An 18,595-nucleotide genomic window follows, 5' to 3' on the forward strand; every position below is an offset into this window, starting at 1 on the left:
AAGAAATTATCTTGCAGATAAGAGCTGATGGCAACTTGGAAATTCGTGATGTTATTATTGAAGATTCGGGAAGCTATCGCTGTACAGGCGTAAATACTTATGGCAGAGCCTCGTCTGTTGCTAGACTTATTGTGAACGGTAAAGAATATTTCTTTTAGCTTTCACGGTAGTAGCCAGAATCTTATTTTAGTTAAAGAGTATACTAAAGTTGTGTTCTTATTTTACTATTATGAGTTGATTTAGAACCACTTGAGCTGTTTAAATGCCAAGTCAATGAACTCTGGTGTTGCATCATGTACTTATTTCGTATATTTAATTTCTATTCGTTTTTTTTATGGCAGTTGGTATTAGCCAAGTGACACATAGCGATCGCAAATTCTGTCGATCTGTCTGTCTGTCTGTTCCGGTTTTGCTACTTCAGGCACTTCCAGGCAAGCTAGGACGATGCAACTTGGCATGTGAATCAGGGACCGAACCATGTTAAATTATAAATCGTCGTTTTCTCGATTTGACCATCTGGGGGGGGGAGTGGGGGCCGGTTGATTCGGAAAAAATAGAAAATATGAAGTATTTATAACTTACGAACGGGTGATGGTATCTTAATGAAATTTGATGTTTGGAAGGATATCGTGTCTCAGAGCTCTTATTTTAAATCCCGACCAGATCTGGTGATATGGGGGGAGTTGGAGGGGGAACCTAAAATCTTGGAAAACGCTTAGAGTGAAGGGATCGGGATGAAACTTGATGACAAAAACAAGCAGAAGTCCTAGATACGTTATTGACATAATTAGAACGGATCTGCTCTGTTTGGGGGAGTTGGGGGGGGGTGTTAATTCCGAAAATTAGAAAAAATGAGGTATTTTTAACTTACAAAGGAGTGATCGAATCTTAATGAAATTTGAAGTTCAGAAGGATATCGTGTCTTAGAGCTCTTATTTTAAATCCCGACTAGATCTGGTGACATTGGGGGTAATTGAGGGGGGAAACTAAAATCTTGGAAAATGCTTAGAGTAGAGGGATCGGGATGAAACTCAAAAACTAGAAAAATAAGGTATTTTTAACTTGCGAAAGAGCGATCGTATCCTAACGAAATTTCATATTTAGAAGGACCTCGAAACTCAGATCTCTTATTTTTTATCCCGACCGGGTCCAGTGTCATTAGGGGGGAGGGGACTGAAAATCTTGTAAAACGCTTAAAGCGGAGAGATCAGGATGAAACTTGGTAATAAGCATAAGTCCTAGATAGGTGACTGACATAACCGGACCGGACCCGCTCTCTTTGGTGGAGTTGGGGGGGGGGAGGGGGTAAATCGGAAAAATTAGAAAAAATGAGGTATTTGTAACTTACGAACTGGTGGTCAAATCTTAATGAAATTTGATATTTAGAAGGATCTTGTACTTTAAAACTCTGTGCTTTAAAAATCCCGACCAGATCCGGTGACATTGAAAGGAGTTGCAGGGGTAAGCCGGAATTCTTGGAAAACGTGAAATCGAGGTATCTTACGAATGGGTGATCGGATCTCAATGAAACTTGATATGTAGAAGAATCTTATGTCTCAGATGCTCCATTTTCAATCGGAGATGGATCTGGAGACATAGAGCGTTGGAGGGGGGAAACAGAAATCTTGAAAACCGGAAATCTTGGGAGACACTTAGAGTGGAGATATCGGGATGAAACCTAATGGGAAGAATAAGCGCAAGTTACTGATACGAGATTGACATAATTGGTAGGGATCCGTTCTCTTTGGTTGTTGTTAGTTTACTGGGGGTTGTTAGTTTGGAAAAGTTAGAAAAGTTGTGGTATTTTTAACTTCAGAACGGGTGACCGGATCTTAAATATATTTGATGTTTCGAAGGAACTCATGTCTCAGAGTTCTTGTTTCAAATCCAGACCAGATCTGTTGACATTGGGGGGAGCTGGAGGGGAAACCAGAAATTTTGGAAAATGCTTATAATTGTTGTAGATACGTGACTTACGTAACCGGACTGGGTCCACTCTCTTTGGGGGAGTTAGATGGTGGGGTTCAGTGTTTTGGCGAGTTTGGTGCTTCTGGACGTGCTAGGACGATAAAAATCGGTAGGCGTGTCAGGGAGCCGTAAAAATCCTTTTCCCCGACTTGAGGACTTGATAAAGTCCTTTTCCCCGATTCGAACATCTGGGGGGCTGAAGGGATAGGTAAATTAGAAAAATTGAGGTATTTTTAACTTGCGAGTAGGTGATTGGATCTTAATGAATTTTGATATTTAGAAGGACCTCGTGACTCAGAGCGCTTATTCTAAATCCTGACCAGCATTAAGCCTCTGATTTTCCTTTTAAAGCAATCTATTGATTCTTGGAATTTTGCTAGAGCTCATACCATATGAGCTCTTGGCTCTTCCGACCTTGTCACAAGTGCCATATGAGCTCTTAGCTCTTGTTAATTGAAGCATTTTTCCGGGACCGGTTTCTCATTCTGGGCATTTTTCTGACAAACTTAATCTTTGTCGAATGTCTATAAATAGTTAGTGTAGAGCCTCCTTTGTTGCTAAACTTATTGTAAATGGTAAAACATCTTTATCGAATCACGTCAGTAGCCAGATTCTTATTTCAGTGCAGGTCTATTAAAGTTGTAAAATGATGTAGGAAAATGTAAGATGCCCAGAAGCATTATCGAGGAGCAATGCATGCTGGACAAACATTTCTTTTAGTTTCTATTTGTCATTTAGCTTTCATTTCAGAGTCAAGAGGAGGCGGATCCAGGAGACGTGGGACCCTCCCCCTCCCCCAAAATTTTTCTGTTGGCGTCTTTCTGTTATTTTTTAAATATTAAAAAAATAAACTTATCAATTTGGTCAATTATTAGTCCCCCCCAAGATTTTTTTTACAGATCCTCCAATGGTGTTAACAGTCCTATTTCAGTTGGAGTCTAACAAAATTATGTTCTAATCTTTCAGTTCATTTAATATTGGCGTCTGAGCTGCTCAGATTACGGGCTGATGACATCTAGATTATCGTGTAGCTATTTCAGTTCATTTACTTACTCTCTTTCCATTTTTGTTTTTCATTTACAGTTCATGCTCTGCCACTGTTTCAAATGGCATAAAAAGTTTTGTGACAATCTTGGTCTTAGCTAGATGTCATTAAAATTCATTGAAGAGTCTGTAGCTAAACTTTTTGTGGGTAGTAAGATATCTTATATTGACGCTTCAGCAGCTTATCTTAGTACCTATTTAAGGCTGGGTCTGCTAAAGTTGTTGGCTTATTTTTAAATTTCAAACCACTATAGATACATTCAAGTTGTCCAGAAGTCATATCAAGGATTTATGATTTTGTGTTTATTTTGTTCATTTTTCCCTTTTCTATCTGTTTTTAGCTTGCTTATGAAATTCATAATTTATTAGTTCTTCAAAAGGGGGTTGGTATTTTTCTGAGAATCTGAAATATGAGCAGATGCAAATAAACACTACTGAAGACCTTCTTCTGTCCCTAGATGTATCGATAATGTCAAGGCAGAGAGGCACTAATTCAGTAAAATGTAGGGTGTGTAGAGGTCTTTTCTGTTTTTGTAATGAAGGAACAAACAAGGCATTTTCAAATCTAGGTTTGGGGGGGGGGGGGTAATTTGTTCTTCTGTTTGCTTTTTCCATGAAAATACCAAAAAATCATTTTTCAATATCAGGGGGTGAATTTAGGGGTTGATTACCCCCTGCCTTCTCCCTACCCTGATAAGACCTCTCTGTACCTTTTTTAGAGCGGTTCTGACATAACTGTTGTCATATTTTTTTTAATTTTAAAATAATATAGAAACATTTGAATTGTCCAGAACCCCTTCCAAGGCACTATAAATTTATATTTGTCTTTTAGTTCGTTCATTTATCTACTTTCTGTCAATTTTTTTTAATTCTCTTATACAAATTCACTATTTACTAATTTTTCAAATGGGGTAGAGATTTTCTTGGGTCAATGTTACTTTATAGGCTTTTATGAACATTTTTTTTCCGATTTCGGGTCAAGAGCTAGAATCCTAATTTAATTCGAGTCTATTAACATTAGGTTCTTATTTTTTACTTTTTAAGGGATGAAGTGACATTTACAGATATTCTGAAGCCATACCGATGAGCTGTAATTTTACTTTTTCTGGAGGCGTAGTGCCGCAGTCTTGATTACCTCTTAACTTTGTAAGGTCATAGGAGAACTCCCTAAAGATGGGGAATAGAGTCGCAAAATGACAAGAAATATTCCCGTCGTTGTATCGTTTCCTTAGGTAAAAAAAAAGTAAAGGATACGGCATCAGACTTTACAGTCCTTACCGGCGGTGCTGATCTCCGTTTCTTAGCCCTTCAGCCAGGAAGTGCAATGGGGGGTTGAAGGCCAACCAACCTGTGCTTTCGCACACCCTTCCTGTTTACCTTCCCCGGATTTCTCCAGGTACCCATTTGGAGCTGGGTCGACTCTGGCTAAGCTTACAGAGTCTCGCCACTGACCCCCGTCCCTAACTGAAGAATTGGGTACACTGGGACTCGAACCCGCGTCCTCTCAGACAAGGGATCCCGAATCCAGCGCACCAACCCACTCGGCCAGGACGGCTCCTTAGGAGCCTGTTCAACTAGCTTACCACGTTCTGTCCACTCAGGCAAACAATTAAATATATAAGAATACTGTGAAAACAAGCGATATATCTTCTTTCTCAATTTTCTCAGGTGCTCGTAGAATAAATAATCGATTTGGCTTCTGAACACCTCTTTAAATAAGTTCATGAAGTCGAATATGATGAAATACTTACAAGTTTAGAGTCTTGTTAATGCGATGTTTCGTGTCTTTTAGTTTATCTTGATCTTTTTGGAGAAATATGATCTTTGGTCACTCTTTAAACTGTTGTATATATGCATAAACATGTCTAAGATGATCTAGCGGACGAAGAACACTTAGTCTGAAAATGCTCCTTTTGTTAGTTTCTCAAATACCTTTCCCTAGAACAATTTTCTGACCCAAACGCTCCTCTTATAATTTTGGCTACGTGAACCTAATCCTATCCCATATATAGTCATAGCAACCAGCTTGGTTCACCTAACCTCATTTTGGCGGGGATTCTTTTATAAATTTTTCACATCTCATATTTTGATTGGTAGTTAATATATATATATATATATATATATATATATATATATATATATATATATATATATATATATATATATATATATATATATATATATATATATATATATATATATATATATATATATATATATATATGTGTGTGTGTGTGTGTGTGTGAGTGTTGTAAAGTGTATATAACAAAGTGTAAAGTGTTGTAAAGTATATATATATATATATATATATGTGTGTGTGTGTGTGAGTGTTGTAAAGTGTGATAAATTTTTCACATCTCATATTTTGATTGGTAGTTAATATATATATATATATATATATATATATATATATATATATATATATATATATATATATGTGTGTGTGTGTGTGTGTGTGTGAGTGTTTGTTTGACATTGGGTATATTAGGGCATGTGTGTATTTTTATAAAGTCGCTTTAAACAACTTTATCAAACGATCATGTAGAATCGATTCGAGCAATTGTAATTTTAAATCCTGACAGATACAGGTTTATATAAGAATTTGTGAGCCGTTCTACTGTTAAAATTGAATATAATTTGTATTCGAGTGAAATTAAAGAGTAACATTAAAACGTAAAACAGACAGAAATTATCTTAAGTATGAGGTTTTCCATCACCACCACTCCCTCTCCTCAAATCCCGGCTCTTTACAATCAACTGTTAACTAGTGCCGTACTTTAAACATTTTTAGATTGCAGCTACTCCCCTGACCATCAATGCACCCAAAACGAAAAGCCTTTAAATGGTGTTATGATAAGTAAATGAAAAGTTGTAAAACAAATGAATTCCTGTTTTTTTAGTTTCTGTTTCTTCTGTAAAATTAAAATACGTCATACCTTTACTTCTTTGTTATGATAATTGAACCTATCTTTTATCACCCTGAAGGCAATGTTTCTCTTTGATTTGGAGAGGCAAATAAGAGAGAGTGGGCCAATATAGAAATCTGTTAGATTTTTCCAAATAGCACGAATGCAAATAAAAAATAACGTTTATTAAACTTGATAGGAAACCCTCAGCAAGAACACTTTCATGTTTTGCTTTTAGGGAGTCATGGTTGCAAAAATACCAGTAGGTCTGCATTATTAAGTTCGATGTTAATTTATGCTTTATAGAATTAATCACTCTCATAATTTTCTAGAAGTAACCTGGGTCCCCTAAAAAAAATTTAGAAGGCGAATTGCAATAAATTTCTATGGGAGCTGAAAAAAGAACGTTTTTACTAAAAGAGACTTTTTTGCTTTTAAATCGATTAAAAAAAATTAACTAAAAGTAAGGAGTGACATTAGAACTTAAACGAACAAAAATTATTTCATGTATAAAATAATTTCATATATGAAATTATCTCATATATGAAGTTTGAGGCGTTTTTGAACGCCTCAAACTTACTTACAGTTTGTTACCACGAACTGTTTGATATATTACCTATATAATAGTATATATCAATACACGTATTAGTGATTCACTATTATGGTAACGAACTTGTTTTGTCTCAGCCGCACCAACTTTCTTGGAGCCACCTGGAACTCAAAGTGTTCGGGAGGAGGCTACCGTGGAATTCAACTGCTTTGTAGAAGGTCAACCTTTGCCTAGAATCACTTGGGTTAAAGATGGGTTGGCACTTTCTGACCATCCTAGGATTTCATTAATAGTGGGAGGAACTAAGTTGAGAATATCACAGGTAAGCAAATATATATAAAATTTTTTGTTAATCTATATTAATCATCGTGCAGAATCTGTACACTGCTAAAAACTTGTCGCATAGTCCATTATTTTATCATATTTTAAGGCTCTACCCTTGCCACTGTCTAACAACCCCTTAATAATTTTTTGACATTTATTCTGCATGCAATTCAAGGCGTCCAGGGTTTTATTTCTTCCACTGTTGGTGCAATCACTCTAAGATACGATCTCTGTCAAATATCCAATCCACTCAAGCTGATTGTGATACTCCTACTGAGCGGGAGCAAATCACTTCGTTCTTAAAGATTCGCGTTCGGCACGTTCTAACAAGGCCGCAAGCCATGGCTTGCGGTCTTTCTCTGTGACTGCAATAGCGGCGTAGCTAGGGTTTTTAGCGACCGGGAACAATATCAGTCTTTGGGCCTATCCCCCACCATCACAACCACAATGTAAGTAGATCAAAGTATAGACCAAATAAAACTCATTTTGGCGCCCCCTCAGAAGGAGCACCCAAAGGCAGTGGCCCCCCTTGCCCTCATCCACGACCTACACTACTGATGATTTACAAAAAATCAAATAACAAATCCGAAACCTTTGCCCCCTGCTATATCATAAACTAAAAGTAGACTTACTTTATTTTCTGTATTTCGTATATTTCTTATTATCAACATAAGGATATTCATATTCATTTTCTTCTTTTTCAAGTTTCTTCAATTTCTTGTATTCTTTTGTGTGCTTATCATAGGCAAGCTGAATCTTCATCGCCCGGACCCAATCTCTTTCGTCCATCACGTATGGCAAATTTGTTGGTAGTGTTAATGCCTCATCTTCTGGTGCTGGTCTTCGGTTAGAACCATAAGGTCCATGTCTTCCATATCCATAAGGATCTGACATATTATTACGAGACTTGTCCTTCTTTCTGTAATTCAAAGCACCCGGGAAAAAGAATGGGAACAAAGTACCAAGTAAGATTATGGTTATATGCGTCGATTGCACTACAACAATAACAATAACAACCACAGTGAGAATTATTGACAAACCAGCCATTGGTAAAAGTATTGGCAATGGCAATTTTCCTATTTTCGCGATCCATCCACTTTTTTCTTCTTCTTCCTCGATAACCTCTGGAGTAACACCTACGATGGAGGGAACACCAACTATTGGCTGGCCTTTGATTGCTGGGGCTAGAGAAGTCACTGGTAGATCGCCTGCTAATGACGGCTGTATTGCTTGAGCCATTGCAGAATCCATAGTAGATAGATTACTTTACAATTTATACCACAGACAACATGTGCATCGCACCAAATATCTAAACATAATGAAATAATTTACTAGGAGTTTCTTTTAGGTTGTAATTTATTCAAGGATGTTAGTGTTCAGGAGAGGTCAAGAATTGTTTTAACCTAAGAAAATTTTGCATTTATAAATATGTATGATATCTTCAGCATCTTATGATAATGCAATATAATGAAAATGCAAAATGCAAGATAAGGTCATTCTGTATTCCAACGCTTCCGCTGTTTTGAATAATCGTATCGTGAATTATATTTAATCTGCATTCAAATATTTTGAAACTTGGAGGGGATTTGTTTTAGGTAAAGATTGGAGGGGGAGTAGAAATCAGCCATGTGAAAATAAACTTATTCTAGAGACAGGAGTAAACAGAAAACAAAGGAAGGGGTTGGGTTAAATGAACACCAATATTTTAAATCTTGGCTTATTGGGGATTATTGGCTTGGCCTTCCATCTTGAGTACTTGCCGATTTTAGGGCTTGGGAATTCTTGTTGGAAGTTTTTATAGCCCCGAACCCGCTTTAAATCTCTGGATTTTCAGCGCTGTCCTATAATTATCAAACACTTTTATGTCATTTGCCTATTTTAGATTATAGATACGAGTGTATTGATTAGTTCAATTTTCCGTCAGTGGCGTAAATTCCTATTAATTTAGGAAGGAGGTGCAAAAAGTTTTTTCAAAATCTCAGGAAGCAAGTTTGTCATTTTTTTAGTGGAAAAGGCCAAAAAAGATATTTCCAGTAAAAATATTTTCCTAAAAAGGCAGTTTAGTGAAATTAAAATACCCTCAAAAGAGGTAATAAGACATAGGAGAGACCAAAATTTAGGGGGCACATGCTCCCTCCCTTAAATGTCCTAACATGCTAATCCTCTAATATGCCACTGTTTTCTGTATAAATGTATAAAAGAGTTCTGGCGAAGAACATTATTAATTATTAAAACTGCCAATTTATTATATTAGAGTTTGGGCGTATATCAACTGTCTACTTGTACCATTTGTGTTTGACTTTAAAAGTGTGAACCCGGCTACTGACTGATATTTTGGATCATAAATTTGTGCACTTTTTTTGGGTGCAGTGGATTTGCTGCCCCTGATGCCACGATATTCAGTTTTGAGAGGTGGATCTAAATTCTCCCTAAACAACGGGGTACTGTCTCTCTGCCATCCCCCTGGAATTCCTGTTGCCTATAACTTGATCGCAATTCATTATCTTTGCTGTTTTCAGACTGTCACTCATCCAAACAGGCTGCACTTTTATACACATGGGTATAAAAGGGTTGTTTGTATAAGTGAAGAAGTAGTGACTACATAATATATAATATATCTGCTTTTGGGCAGAATTGTAGCTTCTGTTCTTTTTTCTTTTCATGTACAGCGATCCGTAAAATAGTACGCTCTGTACTGATTTTTTAAGTGCAGGCTTTATTCCATCTAAAAGAAATTAATTAAGGCTAATCTCCCTAAGTCCATTGCAATGTTAATTTTCCTATACTATGAAAAGGGATCTTGCTCTCTGACCCAACATGTCAGCAAAATAATTTTTTACACAAGGCATCTTTGAAAAAGGATCTAAAATTTTGCCTGTTTATTTTTTCTGATTCAATTCACAAGTTAGTCTCTCGTAGGGCATGGATAAAAGTGACGAAGTCGAAATTAACTTCTAGTTGTAGCTCTTTTCTACTTTGTATATCCCAAGCTTTTCACATTTCTAGTCCGAGTCATTAGTTGTATATCTGTTTATAAAACAAATTAATTTTTACTTTGTTTTTGCTGTCCTAAAAACCAACTGGCAGAAAACATACCACAGGCTAAGACGGGTCAGACACATTTGAGTTTGACTGCCAAGAGGATCACATAAAAATGACTAGGAGAAAAAAGAAATCCACAAAGGATGGCTTAATCTAAAACAAGTGTGATAATTACTTATAAGTTATAAGTAATTTGATTGTTCGGATTAAGAATTTGGTTTAATATTTAGTAGGTAGTGGTTTTAGGCCTCATAATTAGGGGGGGGGGGTGCACCACAACGGTGTAAAAATTTAGAAAATAAGTGGTGCCCCCTCTTCTACCAAGGCCTAGAACCCATAATGTATTTGATTGAAACAATGAAGGTAATAACCATGGCGTAAAAAGAGAAAGAAAATGCATGTTCCTATATGGAATTCTTTTTGTCTTACTTTCTCCTTGCCGACTCGATTTCACATATTAAGGCGTTCTGGGTCCAGGGGAGTTTTCAGCTTTGGTCCTCAGTTATATCGATTATGAGCAGGCTTTCGATTTTGTTGATAGAACAGCGTTAGCAAAGGTCTTATCCTTGTATGGTATACCAGAAAAATACATTAAAGTTATTTGTGCTATGTACGAGCAGAATACTGCTGCGGTTAAGGTAGGAAATGAGGTTAGCAGCTGGTTTTGTATTAAATCAGGAGTTAAGCAGGGTCGTGTTCTATGCCCCTTTATATCACGGAATGAAATGGGGGGGGGGGAGGAAACGCTCCTGGACTTAGATTATGCTGATGATTTAAGCATATTATATGAAAATATGAGCAAAATGAATGAATTTTTAGAGATTTTGCGAGTTCAGGGTGCTAGAATAGGCTTGAAAATTAATGTGAAGAAGACTAAGTCACTAAGGCTAGGAATCAGTAAAGATGAGAGGTAACATAGGGTAATGAAAATATTGATCAGGTGGGCAGCTTTACTTGCTTTGTGGTAGTATTGGTAAGGACGGTGGGAGCACTGAAGATGTTAAAAGTAGAATAGCCAAGGCTCAGGGTGTTTTTTCACAGTTAAAAAAAGGTTTGGAAGAAAAGGAAGATAAGTGTGCAAATCAAGATTAGAATATTAGAAGCTACTGGGATGACTGCAGTCAAATATGGCTCTGAAGCATGGGCTCTCCAAAAAGCAGATGAAGATTTGCTAGATGTTTCTCAGAGAAATTGCCTACGGATTATCCTGGGTACCTGGCTGACTGACCGTATTTCAAACAGTAGACTGTACGAAAAATGTGGTTCAGTCCCGCTTTCTAGGGCCATAATAAAAAAAGGTTCAGATGGCTAAGTCACGTTGTGCGTATGAAGGGTGACAGATTGCCGAAGATTGTCCTTAAGGAAATTGAAACTTCCTGGGAGGGTGTAAAAAGGCAGGCTTTGAATAGATTGGGATGGATGAGGAGCGTGCGTAGCTGTGTTGGTTTGGCGCTGCGGTGAGTTGTTAGTAGTAGTTCATACATCATATTTATCTCGGTAGATGTTGAATCGTTTTAAGTGTCTCTGATGCACAAAAACTTTTTAATATTTCTTCAGAAAAATAACCAGTCGAAGCAATTGTACTCATGTCCCAATGCTGGACCTCTTGGTTTTCTCTCCTAGTCTTTAAATTCTTGAGAAAAATATTTTCACTTTCAGTATATCTTGGTACTATTTTTTTTTTATCACAGTCAATATACCGTTCCCTAATATCCCATGCCCAATATACCGTTGGCATGATATCACCAACAGTCCATTTCCACTAAAATGGTCCGTTTGCTAAAACTACTTAAGAATATTTTTTGATAAAATATATCCCCTCCCCCACTGAAACAAACCGGGGGTATATGCCGGCCTTTCTATTCCTTGTGTTTTATAGGTGTTAATTAACCACATATTTCAGGTCCAGCTTTCCGACCGAGGGCGGTATAAATGCCTTGCACAAAATATTGCTGGGGCTATATCATCAGAAGCAAGTCTTTTTGTTTATTCTACTTCAGAGCCTAAAAAGGCACCTACAATACTAAAAAGGCCAAATCAAATCGAAACCTCGCGACAGGGACAGGAACTGGAGCTAATTTGCGAGGCAGAAGGCTTACCTAACCCAACATTGGTCTGGAGAAAAGATGAAATTACACTTGGCTCAACTCCTCATGAGAGGTAAGGGTGACGTGCATTGATCAATTTGCTATAAGCAGGGGTATACGCAGGGGGGGGGGGGCTCAGACCCCTAAATCCTAGATTGTCTTGAATTTCTGGGCACATCTGTTTAGAGTATTTTACTATAATCCTCCAATTTTTATGGCACTTGGTATCAACCAAGTGACAAATAGCAATCGCAAATTCTGTCGGTCTGTCGGTCCCGGTTTTGCTACTTTAGGCACTTCCTGATAAGCTAGGACGATGAGATTTGGCAGGAGTATCAGGGACCAGAGCAAATTAAATTAGAAATAGTCATTTTCCCGATTTAACCATCTGGGGGGGGGAGTGAGGGGCCCATTAGTTCTGAAAAATAGAAAAAATGAAGTATTTTTAACTTACGAACGGTTGATCAGACCTTAATGAAATTTGATGTTTGGAAGGGATACGTATCTCAGAGCTGTTATTTTAAATCCCGGCCGGATCTGGTGGAATCGGGGGGGGGGGGTGGAGTTGAAAGGGGGAAACCTAAAATCTTGGAAAACACTTAGAGTGGAGGGATCGGGATGAAACTTGGTGGGAAAAATAAGCACAAGTCCTAGATACATGATTGACATAACCGGAACGGATCCGCTCTCTTTGGGGTAGTTGAAGAGGGGGGGGGGTTAATTCTGAAAAAATAGAAAAAATGAGGTATTTTTAACTTACGAACGGGTGATCGGATTTATTTAGAAGGATATCGTGTCTCAAAGCTCTTATTTTAAATTCCAACTGGATCTGGTGAAATTGGGGGGAGTTTGGGGTGGGGGAACCTAAAATCATGGAAAACGTTTAGATTGGAGGGATCGGGATGCAACTTGGTGGGATAAGCAGAAGTCTTAGATACGTGATTTACATAATTGGAACGGATACGCTCTATTGCGGGGGGGAGGGGGTTAATTCTGAAAAATTAGAAAAAATGACGTATTTTTAACTTACGAAGGTGTGATCATATCTTCATGAAACTTCATATTTAGAAGGACATCGTAACTCAAATTTCTTATTTTAAATCTCAACCGGATCCAGCGTCATTGGGGGGCAGTTGGGGGGACCGGAAATCTTAGAAAATACGTAAAGTGGAGAGATCATGATGAAACTGGATGGGAAGAATAAAAACCTGTCTAAGATACGTCACTGACATAACCGGATCGGATCTGTTCTCTTTGGTGGAGTTGGGAGGGGAGGGGTAATTTGGAAAATGAGGTATTTGTAACTTGCGAAAGGGTGACCAGATCTTAATGAAATTTGATATTTAGAAGGATCTTGCGCTTTAAAACTCTAATTTTAAATTCAAACCAGATCCTGTGACAGTGGGGGGAGTTGGAGGGAGAAACCGGAATTCTTGGAAAACGTGAAAATTGGGGTATTTATATCTTATGAATAGGTGATCGGATCTTAATGAAATTTGATATTTAGAAGATATTCATGTCTCAGAGCTCTTTTTTCAAATCCCGGCCAGATCTTTTGAAATTGGGGGGAGTTGGAGGGGGAAATCTTGGAAAACACTTGGAGTGGAGGAATCGGGATGAAGCTTGGTGGATAGAATAAGCAAATGTCCTTGATACGTGATTGACGTAACCGTACCGGATTTGCTCTCTTTGGGGGAGTTGGGGAGAGGGGTTCGGTTATTTGGCGAGTTTGGTGCTTCTGGTCGCGCTAGGACGATGAAAATTGGTAGGCGTGTCAGGGAGCTGCACAAATTGACTTGATAAAGTTGTTTTCCCAGATTCGACCGTCTGGGGGGCTAAAGGGAGGGTAAAAACTAGAAAAAATTAGGTATTTATAACTTACGAGTGGGTGATCGGATCTTAATGAATTTTGATATTTAGAAGGACATTGTGACTCATAGCTCTTATTTTAAATCCTGACCGGCATTAAGCCTCTGATTTTCCTTTTAAATCAATCTATTGATTCTTAGAATATTGTTAGAGCTCATACCATATGAAACCTTCGAAACAGCTGATATAAAGTAGCACTTTTTTATAGTTACTAAATAAATGCAAAAAGCACGTATTTCGGAAAATACAGATTAACTTTAATCAATAGTATTGTAGCGGATGGGGAAAGGAGACTGAGGCCTCAAAAGTACGTTTTAGACTCAGGTTATGTTCATAGCGATTTAGAGCCAGTGATTAATCTATTATATCCCACTGAAAGGGAAACTTTAGGGTTAATAGTGCAATATGGGTGCTTTGGGGGTAGTTCTTCTATTGCAAAAACGTCCATTTTAATGAAAAATTATAAACGGCATAATATCAAGGATAATTCTATTTTGCTGTGGAAAGCAAACTCTTTTTACAAAACAAAGTAACAGTACACTCGCTAATTACTTCAAAGAGGGTAAAAAGTTAGAGAGAAAATGGGTTAATAATTGGGCAGTGACTTGATCAGATAATTGCATGCTGTAAAATCCCAAAAAAAAGCTTCATACATGTATCTAGATTCTTAAAAAATGTAGTACTTTTGCCAGAAACCCCAAGAAACCATGGGGAAATTAAACATTTCGAAAAATTTCGGGGGGGGGGGGTGAAGGCCCCCCCTGCGTACGTGCCAGACTATCGATCTAAAGATGAAATTGGTGTTTGGCCCTCTAAAAATTATATCCTGTGTACGTGCCTGGTTGCATGTAAAAATCTAAGGGACTGATGTGAAAAAAATCATTTATTGAATAAAATGGTTCTCCTGAAAATTGGAAGATACGAAACAACTGAACATAACCTTAATTCAGTTTTCTTTGCTGGTGCATTGAGTTAAGATTAGCGACATACCATGGCTATAAGGATATTGTTTCTAAGTCAAATACTTTTTGCTAGGTCCTTACAAATTTACACATAGGAACATCACCGTTTAAGCAACAAAGCATGCTTTAAATAACCCTTCAATTTCACAATTATCATTTAATTTTCCGCCATCATTTAACTTCATCATTCAATCTTAATTAACCTTATGATTTACCGTTCACACTTAATTTTACTATTGGACTTTAGCATTACCGTTTAAGCAGCAACGCACATTTTAAAGCATACTAGCTTCACTCTGTTGGCCATTGAACATACATAAGGTAACTTTCTAGAATATGGCATTTCATGCGACCGAAACTATGATATAGGGAAAGCGATGCAATTTAGGGGAATGTGATTTAAATGATGAGGAAAGATTTACGAATAAACAAATATTAACTTACACTGCGTTGAAAAAACCGACTTGTGTAAGATAACGCTACCTGAAGCGTAAACTTTCTTTTGAAAATTACATTTATTCACACATTTTATCTGTGAAAAGTTGGCACGACCTTTTGTAGAGGAAAAAAACTTGGAGCAGGAGCTGTAACTGGGCCTTAACCACTAATTTTATTTATTTTTATATTCTTCCACGCGTAGCCTACATGAGTTTTTTTTTTGAATTTCCACTTTCGAGGAAAATTGGATAAATCAAAGCCTATAATTAACCTACAGTATTGTAGGATTAAAGCTGAGATCTACCTGAAAGTGATAATTCGTCAGTATTTTTGATATCTAAGAATTACTTTAAACATAATCTATCCTGTACAAAGCTCTACGAGGTTAGACTGGAAAAATCTTGGCAGGCTAAGTAGACCAGTCGACTTTAAGCCTGTAGGTCTGCTGATAACAAAATTTTGCTTTCTTTATCCCTCCCTACAATTTATAAAACCTGAAAAGGTAAGTACGCTACAGTTTTGGGTCAGGCAAAGTTGCTTAGTTTATTAGACACTAGCTTTTGTTATCAGTCTTATTAGTTTCCCATACTCCTTGATCTAAGTTAAAGGCAATTTTTTTTAGACCTTTGGTGTCATCGGTCTATTTCGTTTGAGACCTTTGGTCCCAAGCATTGTGATAATGAACTCTTGTGAAACAGTGCTATGGCGGCCAACTGCTTTCACATGGGAAGGGAAAAATATATGTTATAATTCTACTTCTCATGGCCATCCTTAGCATTATAAAAAAGGTGGGTATTTCTTTCCCGCCTTTCATTATTTCACCTGAAGCTATAGGTAGTTCCTAAACCTTTTAATTCTAAATATACCATTCCTACGTAATTTCCTTCTCGATTTAGTGTCTGAGAACAACGTTAAAACAAACTTTATAGCTATTATCGAAAAAAACAACTTGGCATTATAATAGCCCATAACCATGCCTTGCAACCCAAACTCTTAAGTCTATACACTAAAAACCCTCCTCGTCTTATTCTTTTCTGAAAAATTGGTTGACAGTTCCTTGAGGCATATCCTGGATTTTGTTCGAGAGGAGGGGATACAATTTTTTTTAACACATAAGAAATTTGTTTATATACATTTTTGCAACATTTTTACGAGTCGGACAGAAATTTGGGAATAAGGGCTCAAACCCGGTATCCCCCCCCCTGGTCCACTTGTTGCTCTATTTATCAACAATATTTTTAATTACAGATTAGTTACTGGCGGATATCTTAAATTTTTGAATTTGTCTCGCACTGATGAAGGTATATATGAGTGCATGGCCATCAACGAAATTGGTCACCAAATTGTAGAAACTCAAGTGATATTAAGCGGTAAGTAACCACTCTTTGAACTCTCTCACGCTAAGCAACCATCAACGCATATTGCTCTTACTAGTGGGAGTTAACCCCTCTATGTCTGAAAATATTTGTTAAATCAATTCGTCCATTAAAAAATATATAAGTTAAAGATCTCTTTGCACAAAAGGGCCAATGATTTACAGAATCTAAATGAAAGAATGATGGTGTATTTATTCCAAGTTTTTTATATGAAACCAAGAAAGGAAATAATAAATAAAAAAGAAAAAAATCCAATATTTGAAAAAACGAAGATTTTTTCAGCCAGGTGCAAAATGTGAAGACGAAAATCAAGCAAATATTTCGACAAGGCCCTCCGCCAAGTCTTCCTCAGTGCTCAAAAAAAAGAAAAAAAAACAACAACAAAATCTAACCTTCTAAAGTGAACTCTGAAAGAGGAGAAAAGACACTCAAACTGTGTTATGTACACTGAGTTACATACTGGTCCAAGTATGTAACATTTTTCTGGTGATGTCACCTTGAATTTCTAAGTTTCCATGGAGGGGGAGTGGGCGCATCTGACAGATTATCTCATTATGTTTTTTGATTAGACTAATCATCATAAAAAAGGAAAACTATCTTTTTGTGGGTTTTACTTGCCTTGGGGAGGAGGTTAATAAGTTTGATGATCATAGGTGAGTAGGTAGTCCTTTCTTTGATTGTGTTTGAAAATTCACAGGCGCAAGATTACCTTGTTTAGAAATACTATCTCTGGTAGAACCATTGGGACTTTATCCACCCATTTGGTCCCAAATTCCTGAATTACATCAAAAAGTGAATTCTTTGAATAGCATATATTATGCTCTCGCACAGTATTTTCCGCTTCTATCTCTGGATTCTTATTGTCACTTGTCTTCTAACTTCAGACAATGTGGGCCTCTTGTTGATGTAATGGTGTTAACGTTAGGTTCGATATAACCACCCTGGGAAAAATGCGAGTTCTTCCTTAAGGTGTTGCGACCTTTTCAAATCTTTTTGTGGCCAGAAATGTCAATGTACCAGCTTTAAGAAGAAGAAAAAAAACAACTATGTAGCCGATTTTGAGGCCGGGCCCCGGCACGGCTATGTGGCAGGTTTATATAAATTGATTCTCATTGTCGTTTATATTCTAACCGCAGACAATATTAGCCTCTTATTTTTGCGTCATCAATGTTTCGATACAACCACCCCGGGAAAATACAAATTCTTCCTTAAAGTTATGACCTTTTTAGTTTGTGAAATTTTAAAATGCCAGTTAGGAACGAAAAACTATATAGCCGATTTCGAGGCCGGTCACAGCCCGAAATCGGCATGGCTGTATAACCATGCCGAATGCTTGTCACGGCTCGGGCATTCGGCATGTGACAGGCTTGTATATTTTCATTATCGTTGTAATTAGAAGCCTCCAAATGAGTCATCTTTGTTTGCTACTCTTTCCTCGGGAAAAAGGAGGGCTCCCCAGGGAATACATATAACCGTGAAGGGTCCCAATGACTTATAATCAACAGTTGCGTAGTTTATGCTCGGCTCTGCCTTCCTCACCACGAAGAGCCTATATATATATATGTATATATGTATATATATATATATATATATATATATATATATATATATATATATATATATATATATATATATATATATATATATATATATATATTAATTTATGTTTATATATGTATGCTTCCCCTTATTTAGTTTATTATTTTGTCTCGCTAGGGTTGATTGAGCAGCTAAACTTTTCAACAGGTGGCTCCTTGCTCAGGCCAAAAATATGAGATAAACTTTTACTTCAGCGAAGAGAGACGTCCCCCATCTTAAGTCGCTAAATTTTAGTTCACTGTCAATATATATTATAAACATAAATTTGATACTCAGCTTAACGACTTTTGAATAATAAGTGACATTCCTTCTCACCAAGAGTTTGGGGGACTCTCTCCAAGACTGGTAGGAAATACTTCCCACTTCTTTTTAGCCAAATGCAGAATGAAAATAATTTAATACCAATACGTTTTTTGGTACTTTAGATTTC

General features: G+C 37.1%; 1 protein-coding gene across 3 annotated transcripts in view; it reads left to right on the top strand.

The window, feature by feature from the left end:
• The window catches only part of LOC136035020 (peroxidasin-like), a 326,937-nt gene that overhangs the window by 254,737 nt on the left and 53,605 nt on the right, over positions 1-18,595 (top strand). For all 3 annotated transcript variants that reach the window (XM_065716607.1, XM_065716606.1, XM_065716608.1), the window contains 4 exons: positions 18-138; positions 6,606-6,790; positions 11,738-11,994; positions 16,439-16,560. In XM_065716607.1, coding sequence (XP_065572679.1) covers positions 18-138; positions 6,606-6,790; positions 11,738-11,994; positions 16,439-16,560 — 685 coding nt within the window. The remainder of the gene's footprint in view (positions 1-17; positions 139-6,605; positions 6,791-11,737; positions 11,995-16,438; positions 16,561-18,595) is intronic.

Source organism: Artemia franciscana, chromosome 13 (assembly GCF_032884065.1).
Source record: "Artemia franciscana chromosome 13, ASM3288406v1, whole genome shotgun sequence".
NCBI lineage: Eukaryota > Metazoa > Arthropoda > Branchiopoda > Anostraca > Artemiidae > Artemia > Artemia franciscana.